We start from the raw sequence: 17,552 nt of genomic DNA on the forward strand, positions 1-17,552 counted from the left end.
GCCGGCTGTGGGCAAGGTTTCCTGGCCGGTGAGTGCCGTACAGAAGTGGTTAAAGTGTTGCTGTTGAGTATGAATATGCACTCAAAAACCTAGGAATGGTTAGCATTTCTTTTTTGTTTTACTTCTGGGTTTCCTCGAGCTTGCTCAGACTTCTCTTTAATGTGGAATTCAAGTCCTAGGCAAGGAGGAAAAGTGGTTGGATCGACATTGCAGCCTTTCTATTTATCCACACCTCTAGAAGAGAAACGGAAAAATGTTTAGGTTTTTCAAAATGTTGCTTTTCAGTTCTTTTAATGGTGAACCTGAGCTGACTCTCTTCCAGGGCTGCACTGAGCGGTTTGTGTCGAGCCCCGAGGAGGTCATGGATGTGATAGATGAAGGCAAAGCAAACCGACACGTGGCTGTAACAAGTAAGCACGGCGGTGGGGTCCCCTCCCCTGGAACTTAGGATACGAGTGCCCACCTGCTGACCGGGAGTGGGGGATGAGGAACAAATGAAAGAATGCAGGGGAAGGGGGTTGGGGAGCAGTGCTCACACACGGCCTCCAGGCCATGTGTTGTGCCAGTGTGTCTAGGCCGGTTGTGGGGAAAGGTGCTTTCTGCTGCCCACAGGACTCTGAGGTCTTAGAAAGCTTGGGTGAGACTCCCCGGAACTAAGCCGGAACTTTAGGGAAAACAACCAGCCAACCAAAGGGAGGAAAAAAGTAACTTTCTAAGTTTGTTTTATTTCAACCATGTTCTTGTTCAGGTTAAAAAAATCCACACCAACAAATTCTACATGGCAGTCATACATGTGGGAAGAAACTGTGTTTGGTTTCTGCCCTCTGTAAAAGAGGAAAAGAAAGGCAAGAAGGAAGTCAGAAGCGGAACTGGGAGGTATAGGGTAAATAAACCCTCCGACGTGGTGTGGATTGCAGATGCGTGCAGATCCGCTCACGTGTGCTGAAGTTCTCGTTCAGGGAAGCAGTGCATGTGGGATTCGAGCAGCAGAGGGTCCGTGAAAAGACTGGGGTCGCCTTTCTTCCTCAGAGGGATGTTGAGAGAGAGTTCATATGAAGCAGTGAGAACTAAGAGTTTCTTGCTTAGGGGAGAGAAAAAATCTGGGGGGAATATGTGGACTATGCAATATTATGTTCCTATGTTCAAGGTGCTGACGTTGAGAAAGGGGGCAGCTTCTTCTGTTGGACCACCCAGGATTGTTGAAGCTCTAGGGAGTCAGTTTTTGACCTCCCACAAAAACTCTCTAACCCTTAGAGCTCCAAGGGGAAGCCTGCTACCTAGAGAAGCAGTGAGTTCACTGTCATATTGTAGAGGAGATTCTAGCATTGGTTGGTCAACAGATCTAGGCTCTTTATGTCTCTTCCACCTGTGTTCTGTGATTCTGTGATCCAGAACTGTAATTTTCAACTTTCTCTTTACCCTAGCAACGTATCAGGTGATATTTATGTATGTGGCAAATTTCGTAGGTGAGCTTCTGTGTACGGTATACGCTGCTGTATACCTTCTTTTGTAGGTGGACTTCTGTATACGGTATAGGTCAAACTCCTTTCTTTCCTGCTTACACACACATATATGAAAGGATATGAGACTGATATTTTTATAGTAGTAGCATCTCATATTTATTTGTTTTTTTGTTTTTTTTTTTTTTTTGAGACAGAGTCTCGCTTTGTTGTCCAGGCTAGAGTGAGTGCCGTGGCGTTAGCCTAGCTCACAGCAACCTCAAACTCCTGGGCTTGAGTGATCCTTCTGCCTCAGCCTCCCGAGTAGCTGGGACTACAGGCATGTGCCACCATGCCCGGCTAATTTTTTTTTTATATATATATCAGTTGGCCAATTAATTTCTTTCTATTTATAGTAGAGACGGGGTCTCGCTCTTGCTCAGGCTGGTTTTGAACTCCTGACCTTGAGCAATCCACCCGCCTCGGCCTCCCAAGAGCTAGGATTACAGGCGTGAGCCACAGCGCCCGGCCTAGCATCTCATATTTATAAAGAGGTTATTCACTCTGTTTCTTAAGCTGTTTTTAGTCAAAAATTATTTGTGGCATACCTGGCAACCCATTTTGGCCTCTTGGTTTGGAACTGCCAGTCTAGAACATTGTTACTATTCTTATCATCGTTCTGGTAAGGTTTTATGTTATGGTTGTTATTGTCGTTAAATATACATAACATAAAGTTTACCGTATTAACCATTTTTAAATGTACAGTTCTGAAATATTGAGTACATTCACATTGTGCACACCATCACCACCATCCATCTCCAGAACTTTTCTGTCTTTCCCAACTGAAACTCTGTACCTGTTAAACACTAACTCTCCATTCTTTTTCCCCAACCACCACTCTACTTTCTGTTGTATGAATTTGACTACTTTAGGTATGCCACGTAAGTGGAATCATAATGTTTGTCTGTTTGTAACTTGCTTATTTCACTTAGCATAATGTCCTTAAATTTTATCCATATTGTAGCATGTGTTCTTTTTTTTTAAGGGCAAATAATATTTCATTGTGTATACACACACACACACACACATACATAAATACACACACACTGCATTTTGTTTATCCATTTGTCTATCATGGACACTTGGGTTGCTTCCACTGTTTGGCTATTGTGAATAACACTACTGTGATCATATGTGTACAAATGTCTGTTTGAGTCCCTGATTTTAATTCTTTCAGGTATATTTGCAGAAGTGGAATTGGTGGATCATTTGGTGGTGATTGTAGTTTCAGTTTTTTGAGGAACCACAATACTGTTTTCCATAGTAGCTGTACCATGTACATTCCCAACAATAGTGTACAAGAGTTTTGATTTTTCCACATCCTTGCTGACTTGTTATTTTATTTAATTTTATTTGTTTTTTGATAATAGCCATCCTAATGAGTGTGAAGTGCTCTCATTGTGGTTATGATTTGCATTTCCCTAATGATTAGTGATGTTGAACGTCTTTTCATGTGCTTATAGACCATTTGGGTATTTTCTTTGAGAAATGTCTAGTCAGATTCTTTACCCATTTTTTAATCAGGTTTTGGGGGGTATTTTTGTGCCAATTAGTAGGAGTTCTCTATATATTCTGGATATTAATCTCTTGACAGATATATGATTTGGAAATATTTTCTCCTATTCCATGGGCTGCCTTTTCATTCCGTGGATAATGTCTTTTAATGCACAAAGGTTTTTAAGTTTGATGAAGTATCTATTTTTTCTTTTGTTGCCTGTGCTTTTGTTGTCATATCCAAAAATATCACTGCCAAATTCAATGTCATAAACCTTTTCCCCTATGCTTTCTTCTAATAATTTTATAGTTTTTAGCTTTTAAGTTTAGGGCTCTAATCTTTTTTGAGTTAAATTTTGCATATGGTCTGAGGTAAGGGTCCAACTACCTTATTTTTTACATGTAGATATCCAGTTTTCCCAACACTGTTGAAAAGACTATTCTTTCTCCATTGAATGGTCTTGACACTTTCATTGAAAATTATTTCATCATATATGTGAGCATTTATTTCTGGGCCCCATATTCTGTTGGTTTAAATATCTGTCTTATACCACACTATTTTGATTACTGTCGTTTTACAGTAACTTTTAAAAATCAGTATATGTGAAACCTTCAACTTTGTTCCTATTTTTCAAGATTGTTTTGGCTATTTGTAATTCATTGAGATTCCATATGAACTTCAAGATGGATTTTTCTGTTTCTGCTCAAAACGTTTGAAATTTGATAGAGATTGTATGGAATTTGTAGATTGCTTTGAGTAGTATTGATATTTTAATAATATTAAGTCTTCCAATCCATTTATTTATGTCTAATATATTTTAGCAACATTTTGTAGTTTTCAGTTTACAAGTCTTTCATTTCCTTGGCTAAGTTTATACCCTAAGTATTTTATTCTTTATGTCATTATTGGAAATGAAGTCATTTTCTTAATTTCCTTTTGGATTGTTCATTGTTATAATATTATATAGTAATGTAACTGATGTTTACATGTTGTTTTTCTGTCCTGCAGTTTTGCTGAATTAATTTATTAGTTTTAATGGAATCTTTAGGGCTTCTTATATATAATGTGGTAAGATGGTATTGAGAAATAATTGCTGCTGTGGGTTGAATGAGACAGTCACTGGGGTCTCTGTCTGCCGGGTGGACAAAGACCAGGGCTCGAAAGGATTTTTATTTCTAGTTCTCCATCCTAATGAAGCATATTTAATCTTTGAGACCTCTGCAGTTAGCATGGGTTATAGAAGTGTATGCCTTAATCCTTCTTTAAGAAAGTCTTAATCCTTCCTTAAGAAAGCTTATGATATTATTGATAAGGTAAGGCTTATACACATGGCTAAGACTGAATATATCATCTACTAATCATGATATAAAGTCTGAAGAATTTGAAGGGAGGCAGGGAGGAAGCTGCGAGTTCTTCAAGGAGAGAGTCAGGTTGGAGTAGGATTTTGGAGGATGGGGGTTAAGGCAGAGTTAGAGAATCTGTTATCTTAAACTGTTGACTTAGATTTCTAGATTAATTTCTTTACTACTTGAAGACATTGAAAATCTTTTATTTCTAGAATGAACATTGTTTTTAAGAAGAAACAGTGGTTTTCGATAATTTTTAAAATTGGCTGGACTTACTTCAAAGAAATGAAGCTATTAGGCGTAATTTGCTGTCCTTTTCGGAGGAGAGGTGTGCTACCTAAATTTACATGTTCTTTGTAGAGCAGTAAACTATTTTCCTTTTCAGACATGAATGAACACAGCTCTAGAAGTCACAGTATCTTCCTGATTAATATTAAACAAGAGAATGTAGAGACTGAAAAAAAACTCAGTGGGAAGCTTTATTTGGTTGATTTGGCTGGGAGCGAAAAGGTAATTGGTTCTTTATTTGTATTATCTATAATTTTCTCCTGTTAGTTGCTTCAAAGTGCAATGGTATAATTTTTATGCCTTTCTATTCCCTAGTTTTAAAGAGCTTTTAAGGTTTCTGATGTTGTGCCAAGGTGTTATTAAATTTAACCTTTTTCCCCTGCTTCCTTTGCCAGTCCTGAAGTTCCCTATTCGTGTCACAGGCAGGTGCTTTGAATGCCAACTCTGGTTTATCCCTAATAGGCCCTGATGATGGTGCTAGGCAAGTGTTGGTCTGACTTAGCCTGGCAAAGGCAGCTGCACACATGTGGGAGGGACATGAACTTCTGAGAAAAGGGAAAAATCCCCTGTATCAGACTCAGGCCAGAAAAGAGCTCTGTCGTTGGAGTGTGGCAGTCCTGCCTTTGCAGGTTTGTTTTGCTGATAGAACATCTGGAACCTGGGGCTCTCCCTGGTTCCCCCAGCCATAGGCATGGGCTGACTGTCTCGTGTAGGTGGCCTTGGTATCTTTAGGTTATGAGGTCTTTCAGCCGTAAGCCCTGACCCTTCTCTGGTTTTGTCATGACTCTCTTTGGGCATCTGTACCCTGTCCCATGCCCTTGCAGGTACTGGCTGGGGCCATGTTCCAGAACAAATAGGCTTCCCAGAACCTCTAGCCTGCTCCTACCGGCCTCACTTCCCTAGCACCAGTGGAGGATCCTGCTGCCACACCCCACACACCTTGCTCTGTGATGTTGCCCAAGGCACTGAACCCCCATGGGCAACATCACAGAGCAAGTCCATGTGCACAATACCCTCTGGCTTCCATCATCACTGACATCATACAGATTGCCCCCATCAGGGCCAGCCTTGAAGCCTGGTCAACCTCCCTAGCTGTATAATTGATCCCCACTTACCACACCGTACCACTGAGTTCCTGCACACCAAGTTATGGCCACTAACGTCGGTGTAAGTGATGGTTACTTGGGTTGTCCTCTTGCATGCATTTGCGAAACCATGAGCAGAAAAGGTCATCTGGATATTTCTGGTTTGGAATCTAAAATTTTATTGGTATGGACTTGTAACTTTAGTCAAACACTCAGCAGAATGGAAATGACAGAGCAGTGTTGTTTAGTTCCAGAGTGACTGTTAACGTTCAAGGATCGGCTTTACTGCTGTGCCACGCACGGTCCGTGCAGAGGGCCCGGGTGGCCTCTCACTCCTGCCAAGCACAGAGATGCGTATTTGGAGCCTGAATAAACCTGAAACCTGCTTAATGCTGGGGTGAAGGCTTGTCTTTGCACAGTGTTGGTGGTTATTGCTGATAATATATACGAGGTGTTTAAAATTGTGTCCTTCACATAGTTTCTTTTGTTCACATCTGCTTTCCTTCGCCCTAGATGTGTCCACATGAATGTATCAGTGTAATCTTGTAGAACTCTGGGCTTTAGTTCTCATCTCCCCTAAATGCTGTTCTTCCCTTAGGCTCACAATCTGACATCTCTGAGGCTCAGTTTCCTTGGTTGTAAAAGGAAGGTGATAGATAGTACCTGCCTCGTATATTTCATGGAGTTAAAATGCTCAAATATGAAAGCATCTTAAAAAAAAAGCGCCGTGTGAATAGACTGTTACTATTTGCAGCCCATTGGCTTCCTGGTTTTTCTATCTGTAAGTAGGGGTACCGCACACACAATTCTGAGAGATAAGCATCTATCCTATTGGAAAAAACCTCCCCTTGGACACACATTCATCTCTGTCGTCAGGAGTTTCTCCTTTATATGTGACAAATCTATCTTTGCACAGTTTAAAATTATTTCCTCCCTTTCCTTTCTCCAGACAGCAGCTGCTTACCCCGCGTCGTTCGTCCAGCCAGCAGAGACATGAATCACGTTGAGTCCCCTTTTTTCCTGGCGTCTGTAAACTGCCCTGTACAAGAGCTAATGCTGTACATTTGAAATTACCAGTAATAACACAGCAGAGGAGGAACCACTCATGGTCCCTCTGGCTGCAGAGAAAAAAAAGACAAATTTACTTTTCATGTCTCTCCACATTTCTTGCTCTTTGGACGTTGTTGCTTTTATCCTCGGTATGGGAATAAGTCGGGAAGGAATGGAGTCTGGTTCACTAACCCCACCACCTTCAGTCCTTTGCCTGAACTTGGAGCTCATGACATACATATTCACAGCACGCCCGTCCACTGTGGCTCAGAACAGTGTTTTCTGTTAAGGCTTCCCTCTGGGATCCCTCTGGTGTGGAGACTGAGGCTCAGTCTCCCAGGTCCCCAGCCTGCCCACAGTGACAGCACTCTGGAGCCTGGTTCGCCTGCACAAATGTCCCCTGGAGGAGCATTTGCAGCTCCACCACTGGAAGCATTTCAACCATTCCACTAAAACCTAATTGAGAGGAAAATGACAGCAGGAGAGACCAAATCCCCAGCCTCATGCGCAAAGGATGGTTTTATCAATGTGGTTCTTATCTACTTTTAGTTTTCCTTGCTTTCCAGGAGGCTCTCCCGCTTTGCCCTGTGTGAATTTGAATTTTCTACCTGGTGCTTCTGCTGTGCTGTGCAGCTCACTGCTTTCTCTTCTCTCTGGTAGGTCAGCAAAACTGGTGCCGAGGGAGCTGTTCTCGACGAAGCTAAAAATATCAATAAGTCTTTGTCTGCTCTTGGAAATGTGATATCTGCCTTGGCAGAAGGGACAGTAAGTGATCCTGCCTCCATCTATTAAATCATATTATGAGAAGCTGCCTTTAGGGTCCCTGTGGTCCCTTTGCCACACACCTCAGAGGTTGGTTTGTTTTCTGTTTGGAAAAGGACAGAGGGATCCCTGGCATTGGATGCCTGCTTGCTGGGAGATCTGGTCCATTAATAAGTGTGAATGGTGATGCTAATATCCTGTGACCCAGGTTGCAGAATGCATGTTCGAAACTTTGGTAAGATCCAAAGACCTGGCCACAAATTCATGTTTCTAAGCCTCAGCATCTCTGTCCCTGATTTGCTTGCCTCTGTGTTTTTACTTTGAATGGGCTGTCAAAACCGATACATTTTCTTTTCCTAAATAGAAAACACATGTGCCATACCGGGACAGCAAGATGACTCGGATTCTCCAGGACTCTCTGGGTGGGAACTGCAGAACCACCATTGTCATTTGCTGTTCTCCTTCTGTCTTCAATGAGGCTGAGACCAAGTCCACGCTGATGTTTGGACAGAGGTGTGTGTGGTCTCTCGGGACCTGTGCTCTGTGCTGCGTCTTAGAGTCTTAGATCTTAAGAGTGAGTGGCAAGGGGTTGGAATAATATAGTGAGGTTGGAATAATAAAGTGAGGGTCGAGGGCGCGGTGGCTGACGCCTGTAATCCTAGCACTCTGGGAGGCCGGAGGCGGGTGAATCACTCAAGGTCAGGAGTTTGAAACCAGCCTCAGCAAGAGCGAGACCCCGTCTCTACAATAAATAGAAAGAAATTAACTGGCCAACTAAAAATATATAGAAAAAATCAGCTGAACATGGTGGCACATGCCTGTAGTCCCAGCTACTCAGGAGGCTGAGGCAGAAGGATCTCTTTAGCCCAGGAGTTTGAGATTGCTGTAAGCTAGGCTGACACCATGGCAACAGAGTGAGACTCTGTCTCAAAAAAAAAGTGAGGGTCAAGCAGCCTGTTACTAAATTGCCTCTAGCAGCTGATCTGTGAGGCATCACTTATTAAGGCTGAAGGAATAATTAGGTTTTAAAATAGTGGACAAGAATGTGCCAGAGATATGATGTTTAAAAAAACGAAACAAAACAAAATATCTAAACTTATTACAGAGGCAATTGTTGTTAATGCAATGGAGTATTGTTTTGGTTCTTCATGGAATTAAAGTCTCACTTTTAGGTTCATATGATTTCAAGTGTATAAATCTCAAGATTGATCACTACCTTTAACTCTAGTGTTTGGGATCCATTGCAAAGGTGCTGATTAAACAACCTGAAACTTGGTGAATGTAGAGTAGCGTAGAGACGGAAAAGGGGAAAGGAATCCATACTAGCCCTGGGGGTAGGAGGTACAGAATGTATATTGAGGAAAAGGGTAGATGACAACCATCTTCTTACCTTCAGAAATGCCCAAAGGATACTTCTATATGCCTGAGAAGTGTTCATAGGTGGGCAGCAGGGTGCTTTAATCCTAAAGCACCCTTTCCATGTGTGGGTTGGTTTGCACCTTCCTTTCCTTTCTTGCCATTTTTTTTTTCACCTGTCCCTTCCCATTGCTCAAGGCCTGACCTCCTTGGTCGTATTTCCTTAGTTCTGATGTCTGAGCCCCATCATCTTAGCCATGACACCTCATTGTTAGTTCCCAGAGCGCCTGGGGTGCTGTGGATTTGGGTGACCTGAGCACCTTCAGTGCTCAACAGGCTGAGCTTGGAGCTGAGACTGGAAGATGTGGATTCTGTTGCCACCATTCCATTCAATTCTGAATAATCACATGAGCGTTAGACAAGTTACCAGTTCTCGGCAGGCTTTAGCTGCCTTATTTGTAAATGGGGGCACGAGGCGCTCCCCAGCTTTCCTCCTGGGAGTGTGTGTTGTGTGGTTATGACTGAGAAACAGTTTAAGATGCCCGGAGAAAGGATAGATGGGGGTGGGCATTCTGTATGGGAGACTGTCATGGCTTGTTTAAACTGCATTAAGCCCCAGTCATTTCCTGAGCCCCCCACAGAACATAGAATTATACAGTTGTGGCACCTGTGGGATGTCTAAATAAATAATAATTACACTGAAATGTCGTAGAACTAATATATTTTTTAAACTGGATTTCAGTCCTTTACTTCCTCCCAAATCATTTCCTTGATTAGCCAAATGCTCAGGTCATTGGGGTTGCGGTAGGATAATACCTACTTTTCTCAAGGATCCCAGGATACCTATAAACCAGCGTCTGCTTACAGAAGACAAGAACATATCCTGTCCAGTGTCTTAAACTTGAGCTTTAACAATTTCCTCTGAAAACGTGTTTGAGCAAATTAACTCCAAATGGATTTATAAAGGAAACAGCTCTTTAAGAAAAAGTTCTTACCTATAAAGCAAACATATTCTGGATCTTTGCCAGCCAGAGTCACCCTGGGGCACTGGGTTATCTGTCTCAAGGTTGCTATTGTTAGTGGGTGTTTGCAGCTGTCTACAGGAAGCATTTTAGGTGCCAGTTCAAATGACTGTTTTCTTCCTCTGATCTTAGTCTATCAGCAGCAGCATCATCATTATCACTAACACTTTTTTTAGTGCTTACTGTGTGTCAGGCATGCCGGAATCCTCCTGGCAAATCTAGCAGGTAAGCACTATCTCACAGGAGGATGAGATTTGAGACTTAGGCTCAAAGCCATTGGGTACCATACCCAAGACCATACACCCAGCAAATGACTAAACATATAGGATGTCATAGGATGCAGACCTTGACCCACAGCCTCAGGAACCTTTGTGAGTAACCCATAGTGGCAGAGCACCGCCTCTGGGTCAGAAAACCCAATATTGAAACTAAGTTCTGGTACTGACCCATTCTCTCATCTATTTCTCTCTGGGCCTCAGTTGTCTTGCCTGTAGAAAGAGAGATAGCAATGCCTACTTTCAAGAATTGTTGGGAGGATTATATGAGTTGCTTCAGTGTTCACTAAGCACAGGGCTGGCATGCAGCAGTCTATCCACGATTGTAAGTTCTGCTTTCCCTCTGTCTTAAACAGCCTGGCAGCATTGAGGCCTGGGGAGGTCACAGCAGTGGAAGAGACTTGACAGACTATAATGCACTGTAGGGGACAGCACTGCAACGTAAGGGACAGGATTGAATGAAGTACAGAATTAGAATTAACGTTTTTTGAATGAATGAATAAAGAAATATTGCTGATAATTTGGGCTTCCAGGAAATAGAAAGTAATGTTGGTTATGTATTCAGATGCGATAGGTTGGTGTGCATTCTGTTATCAGTCATCTAGATTTTGAGCTTTGTAACGGCAGGGAGTGAGTTTGTCATTGGCATCAGTTTCCCACCAAGCACTCAGCACAGCTAGTTCACAATAGGTGGTCAGTCAATAAGTGCTTATCAAATGAATGAACAGGTGAACCTAAAGCTTATTTTGTAGGATCCTTGGAGCATTAGTGCAGTGGCTGAGCTGCGACACCATTGTGCCTACAAGTTTGGTTGGGTTTGGATCTAGTTTGCCTTCCAGTCGATAATGTGTCTGGTTTTGTTCCTTTCCCTCTGTCCTGGAGTTAGTTAATGGATTCTTCAAGGACACTGAGCTACTCTATGGGGCCATTACCTGCCGTATTGTTAAATATACTCATTGAACCCAATTACACAGCAGACACGCGTCTGAACACCGGATTAGACATGGTATGTGATGGCTAATGAGATTAAGCACTTTGAACTCAGAAAAGACTGCCAGGCACATCCCAAATTCAGTGTAACGAGTGTTCATTATATTCTTATTGCAGGGGTGGCCAAACCTTAGGGCAATAGAAGATTCTTCAGTTATTCCTATGAGGTTCTCTCAAGGACATGAAGAAAGTACATGTTTGTTGCTAGGCTTGACTGTATTGATGCTTTGAATAAAACAATAGTGTGGAGTTTGAAGCAGCAAGTCTGCAGATGCCTAAGGGCACCCTACCAAGAGTTCTGTTAGTACTCTTCAGGATTCTAGATTAGGCATTGCAATTTAAAGGAAAAAATTCACCATTTCTGTTTCTTAGTTTCCCTGATAAATTCTGGCTCTTTTCTTTAATCAGGCTTGTCCCTTTTAGTCCCCTGAATGCCCAATATTGTGCTAGTAAGGAAGTAAAAGCCATCTCCTGTGCTCTTAATAAACTTTTAGTCTAATGGAGGAGGCAGCACTTGAATTCCTAGGCAGTAGAGTCGAAAAGCTGGGCTCAAACTAGAGTACTTTCATTGAGTTTTTTTTTTTCCTTCTGGCTTCCAGCATGCTATCTTTTCGTCTTTAATTACTCATCCAAAGTACTTGTATAGCATTATTTGAAAAAGATATTTGTAAGTTTTAGAAGTGTGAACTCAAATCACCCAATTATCTTGGAAGCCTATTTAGTGTGCCTTGGTTTGGGTGGTAATGAAGGGAAAAGGAGCCCCCAGGGGGCAGACCTGTGCAGATAGGAAGGCCTGACTCAGCACATATTTGGCACCAAGAGTTTTGATTGATCCAGCATGAATAATTCAAAGGCTGCATTTTTCTGTTGAATATGGAAGGGGAATTGATTATCTTAGGGAAAATAATATTCTTCCTTCTTTTTTTAAGTGCGCTTTTTAAAAAGAAAATCAAGCCATCATTTTAGTTGTGCCGTTTGCCTATTTAATGGCAGCTGGACTCTGGCAGAGCCAGAATAGCATGCAAAAGTCACATCACCAGGCCACGAGCACAGGTTACCTGCAGTGGAAGGGTGAACAGTTTGGCCAAGGCAGACACTTGGCTTCACTTGACACAAAACCAAAACGGACTTAAATCATCCCTCTTGGGTGGCCTTAATTTTTTCTCTTGGAGGGAAAGATGCTATGGCTGACGTAGGTTTAACCAGATGCCAACTCCTCATTCATGTCATTTCTGAATGTTTCACAGGAGACTAGAGCTTTTAAAATACACAAAATTTTAGTCTCTCCTTCCGTACCTCCCTCACTCATAAGCAGGGAGGTGGCCTCACCAGGACCTGGGAAGGCGCTTTGGAGCAGCGGTGTTCTAGAAGAAGGTTTAGGCGTTTTATGTGGGAACTAGGACTCAGAGCAGATCAGCAGATATGATGGTTAGTTTTAATGTGCCAACTTGGCTGGGCCATCCTGCCAGTTATTTACTCCAACACTAATCTAGGTGTTCCTGTGAAGGTATTTTGTAGATGTGTTTAGCATCTCTAATCAGTTGGCTTTAAGTAAAACAGATTACCCTCAATAATGAGGGTGGGCCTCATCCACTCAATCCCTCCTTAATAGCAAAAATGGAGGCTTCCCAAAGAAGAAATTCTGCCTCAGGATTGTAACATCAACTCCTGCCCGAGCTTCCAGCCTGCTGGCTTGTCCTGTGTATTTTAGACTTGCCACCCCCACAATCATGTGAGCTAATTTCTTTAAATACATAAATCAGACTAGGATATACCTTATATATGTAATAGGATCTTATTTATACAATGGGATATATAATATATTATCTCTGTCCATCTATCTGTCCACATATCTCTCTCTCTCTCACTTTACCTTTCTCCTATTGTTCTGTTTCTCTGGAGAACCCTGACTGATAGAGAAGGATGGTGGATTACTTGCCCCTCCTGCCCCACGGTGGGAGAGTCTCAGTCTCTCTCTCTCTCTCTCTCTTTCTCTCTGTCACACTCACACACACACAGACACAGACACACCATTGGCAGTGCGGAATCACACGTTACAGATTTATTCTATGCACCAAAGGTGTAAGGTTGTCTAGAACTCTATTCAAATGCCAGCACTATCCTGAACACCTGTGAGAGGAGGAAGCTGCTGAAACAAGAGGTATGACATTACCAGGAATGTCTTTCTGGTTCTTCCAGGGAGGCCACAGTAATTAGAAGAAACCCTACCCGTAGGTGATGCTCGTATCATTTAGACCTGGCCATGGCGGGGAAGTATGAGTGCAGGAGACCATGGAGGAAATCCGTGGGGAGGGATCCATCAGAATGCAGAAGGACCTGACTGGTGTTTCCTGGGCTTCTCCCCATGCAGGGAGGGCTTGTTCAAGTGCTAGATTATGAAGATGCCTTCAGAGTGTCACCACGTATGCATGCTTATCACGGTGGTGGAAACAGACACCCTCAGCAGTCTTAGAAGCCTGGGCATGTGATTCTGAACATGGAAACTGCAAAGTCAGTGACGGGAGGACTGAGTGGTGCAGGGAAGGAGATAACAGAATGCTGGGGATGGGGTGGTGGTTGCCCTCCGTCCATTCTTCAGCAGATGTCTGGGAGAATCTTTTCTAACTTAACTGTCTCTGTGTTGATATCTACGTGAAACATACACTGTGGCCTCTGCTCTTTGTCCACTGGGCTTGATCCACCTTCTCCAAGGAGGATTAACATACATTAGCTTTGAGGTCTTTTAAAACCTCAGTCCTAGTTTCCTCCCTGTAGGGAGAAGAGATTTTATATCGGGAAAGCCTAGATCATATATTATTTAAATGCTACTTGATTCCCTGAAACAAGCCAAAGCAAAGAAAAACTACAAAAGAGATACTGTGACGGCACTGTCACAATTTGGCTCATTTTTGCTAAGCAGGTCTTGTTAGCTTATACATTTAAGATTGAATTAAGGTTGCCTTTGGTTAGAATTTTGCTCAGTGCCTGCTATGGTTATAACTTGTGGAATAAGCATTTATATCTTTATACATGTTTGGTGCTGTGGTTGAAAAACCTAAGGGTTTTTAGAAGTAAAGACCTAAGACACTTATGTGCTCCTTTGTGAATGGTCAGTTAGGCTACTTTGGATTAATCAGATGATATCACAGTTAGTTTGACCTTTAAAGATGACAAGTGAGCAATAAGTCAGTGGCTAGAATAAGGCTCCTGTGGGTCATTGGCTTGTTTTTCTGTGTCAAAGAGGTAATGTCCCCGAACTATAGGGCTGGATGGTATCATAATTTCTCTATAGCTCCAACCCTATAGTTCTAAGACATCATCTCTTTGCTATAGAAAGAGCACTTCTCAATTTCTGTTATCTTTTAGATTTTATGTCTCCCTGAAAGCTGCCTGAACTTCTTTTGGAAACAAGGCTGAGCAGTAAAGGCACATGTGTGAGTGTGTGCCCAAGGCCCTCAGTTCATGTTCATAGGCAGCTCGTGCCTGGGATCTGTGTTGATTCACTGAGTCTGAGAATCTGCGTATGATGCTGCCTAGTGTGATCACAGCTAGCAAGTATGTGGCAAGTACCAAAAATAAAAGAGCCAGGAATGTGAAGTCCTTTTGACATGTTCTAAAGTGGACAAGACAAAAAACCAAAACAAGAGAACACTGCTCTGATGGCAACTAGCTAAATATTAACAAAGAAGGAAAGTGAATCCTCCCCCCCTTTTTTTTTTTGCCTGAAATCACTTAGATATAATTAAGGGAAACTTTTTAATGTCAAAATTAAATAGAAACTAGTGATCATTAAACTCCTTTATTCTTTACATTTGCAAAAGTTCATGGTAAAAAGAAAAACAGGTTGTAGATATTCTACATCCTTTTGGTCTCTTAGGGGAGTTCGGTACTGAAACCCTTTTTATTCCACTTTGCAAGATTGTTTTCAACATCCTGGATAGGAGAATATTTGTTCTATTAAAAACAACAACAACAATAACAACAAACCTCTGGGCACAGACATTTAATATTAGTAACTCTAGTTTATTCGATGATCTGTAAAGTCTTACTGACTTGCTTTCTTTCTACATCAGTTTATTTTTCTTAACTCATTTTTATTGAACACAATATACATATACATATACATATACATATACATAAGCTTAAGTGTACAACTCATAAATTTTTATAAAGGTATGTACACATGTCACTATCACACAGCATGTTAGAAGCCTCTCTCTTGTGCCCCCTCAGTCAGTACCCAGCTCTCAAGAGTAACTGTCATCTTGATCAATATAGATTAGTATTTCCTGTCTTTGAATTTTACATAAATAAAAATCACACAGTACTATTTTGTATCTGGCTTCTTTTAGGCAACACTGTGTCAGTGAAAGTCTCCTACATTGTTGGATGTAGCTGTGGTTTATTTTTCATAGTTGCATAGTATTCTATTGTGTGAATATAGTTTGAGTATGTATCCATTCTGCTGTTGATGGATATTTGGATTGTTTTCATTTTGAGGCTGTTATAAATAAAGTTACTATGACTTGGTTACCACTTTGCCTGAGTAGAAGTGAAATTGCTAGGTCATAGGGCATGAGATATTCAGCTTTAGTAGATACTACCAAACATTTTCCCAGAATGATAATAGTTCACTCTTTCTGGTAGCAGTTGAGTATTATGGTCACTGCTTATCCTAAACAATAATTGGCATTATCAGTTTTAAACCCTTTAGCCATTCTGTTGGGTATGTAAAGATATCTCATTGTAGTTTTTTTTTTTTTTTAGACAGAGTCTCGCTTTGTTGCCCAGGCTAGAGTGAGTGCCGTGGTGTCAGCCTAACTCACAGCAACCTCAAACTCCTGGGCTCAGGCAATCCTGCTGCCTCAGCCTCCCAAGTAGCTGGGACTACAGGCATGTGCCACCATGCCCGGCTAATTTTTTCTATATATATTAGTTGGCCAATCAATTTCTTTCTATTTATAGTAGAGACAGGGTCTTGCTCTTGCTCAGGCTGGTTTCAAACTCCTGACCTTGAGCAATCCACCCGCCTTGGCCTCCCAGAGTGCTAGGATTACAGGCATGAACCACCACTCCTGGCCTCATTGTAGTTTTAATTTGCATTTCCCTGATAGCTAGTGATGTTAAACACCTTTTTGGGGGGTGTTTTATTGACACTTCTCTTATGAAGTGCCTATTCAAGTCTCCCCACTTTTGTTCTTTTGTCATTGATTTATAGGAGTTATTCTGAGTAAGTCTTTTGTCAAGTATATGTATTTCATATATCTTCTTCCACTTTATAACTTGCCCTTTAACTCTCTTAATTGTGGCTTTTAATCAAGAGAAGTTTTTAATTTTAATGAAGTTAAATTTAGTTTTCTTTTTATGCTCTATTAAAGAAATCTTTGCCTACCCCCAAGATCTTAAAGATATTCTCCTGTATTTTCTCTAGAAGCTTTATTGTTTTACCTTTCACAATTTATGTCTATGCTGTGTCTGGAACAGACTTTTTATATGGTATTGATAGGGAGGGGACAAATTCCCCCTCTCCCCTAGCGCTGTAATATTGAAAGGGTCATCCTTCCCGTTGTTCAGTATGGGCACCTTTGTCATAAACCAGATTACTGTATTTTTGAGTATCTGTTTCTGGACAATTCTGTTTCTATTTTAAAGTTTCTGACTATCAGTTTTGATTACTGTGGCTTTATAAGCATTGATATTTAATCCTTTGACTTTGGTCTTCAAAAGTGTCCTTTTTGATTTCTATTATAAATTTTAGAATCAACTTCCCAATTTCTGTATATACACAAAAACCTTCTAGGATTTGGTTTTTTATTAGGCGGGGGTGGGCGGGAGGATTATTTTAAACCTATAGAAAAATTTTAAGAGAATTAACATCTTTTCCTATCAATGTTGGCTGATTTCTTCATATTCTGTGTTTAGTGGATGTAAATACCCTTCTGCTACATTTGTGGGTGAATGAAGTCTAGGGCCCCAGTGTGAGGCATGGTTTCCCACTGTTGTTTGATCTCCAAGTGGGAGTTGGTTTGCATATCCTTGTGTATTGCTCCCTGGATCTTTTCTGAGCTTCTCTGTCCTGCTCTGTGCTCTGGGAGGGTGACTAGTCTGGACTATTGCAGTGGGCTCTCTTGCTTCTGCCTTCCAGTTAGGTTCAACCGGTGGGGATGGAACATGGGCAGGCGATCAGGAGAGAAGAGAGTGAGCTCCAGGTGTTTATTTTCGGGTGCCCTCCCTGTGGGGTCATTTTGGGTTGACTGTGTCCCTGGACCCAAAGGCTGTTATAGTTCCAAACAGGCAATATCTTCCTTCTAGGTCTCTCCCTTGGGGCCCCCTTTGGCCTAAAGTGGTAATGGCTCCCCCATCACTAATATGGGTACCACATTA

The 17,552-nt window shown here is 41.7% G+C and overlaps 1 protein-coding gene across 1 annotated transcript in view; it reads left to right on the forward strand.

Moving 5' to 3' along the window:
• Positions 1-17,552, forward strand: part of KIF5C (kinesin family member 5C) — a 146,049-nt gene that overhangs the window by 67,111 nt on the left and 61,386 nt on the right. The window contains exons 7-10 of the mRNA XM_012740087.3: positions 323-410; positions 4,726-4,850; positions 7,424-7,528; positions 7,890-8,038. Of these exons, the coding sequence (XP_012595541.1) occupies positions 323-410; positions 4,726-4,850; positions 7,424-7,528; positions 7,890-8,038 (467 nt within the window). The remainder of the gene's footprint in view (positions 1-322; positions 411-4,725; positions 4,851-7,423; positions 7,529-7,889; positions 8,039-17,552) is intronic.

The sequence above is a fragment of the Microcebus murinus genome, chromosome 8, assembly GCF_040939455.1.
Source record: "Microcebus murinus isolate Inina chromosome 8, M.murinus_Inina_mat1.0, whole genome shotgun sequence".
In the NCBI taxonomy this organism is placed as follows: domain Eukaryota; kingdom Metazoa; phylum Chordata; class Mammalia; order Primates; family Cheirogaleidae; genus Microcebus; species Microcebus murinus.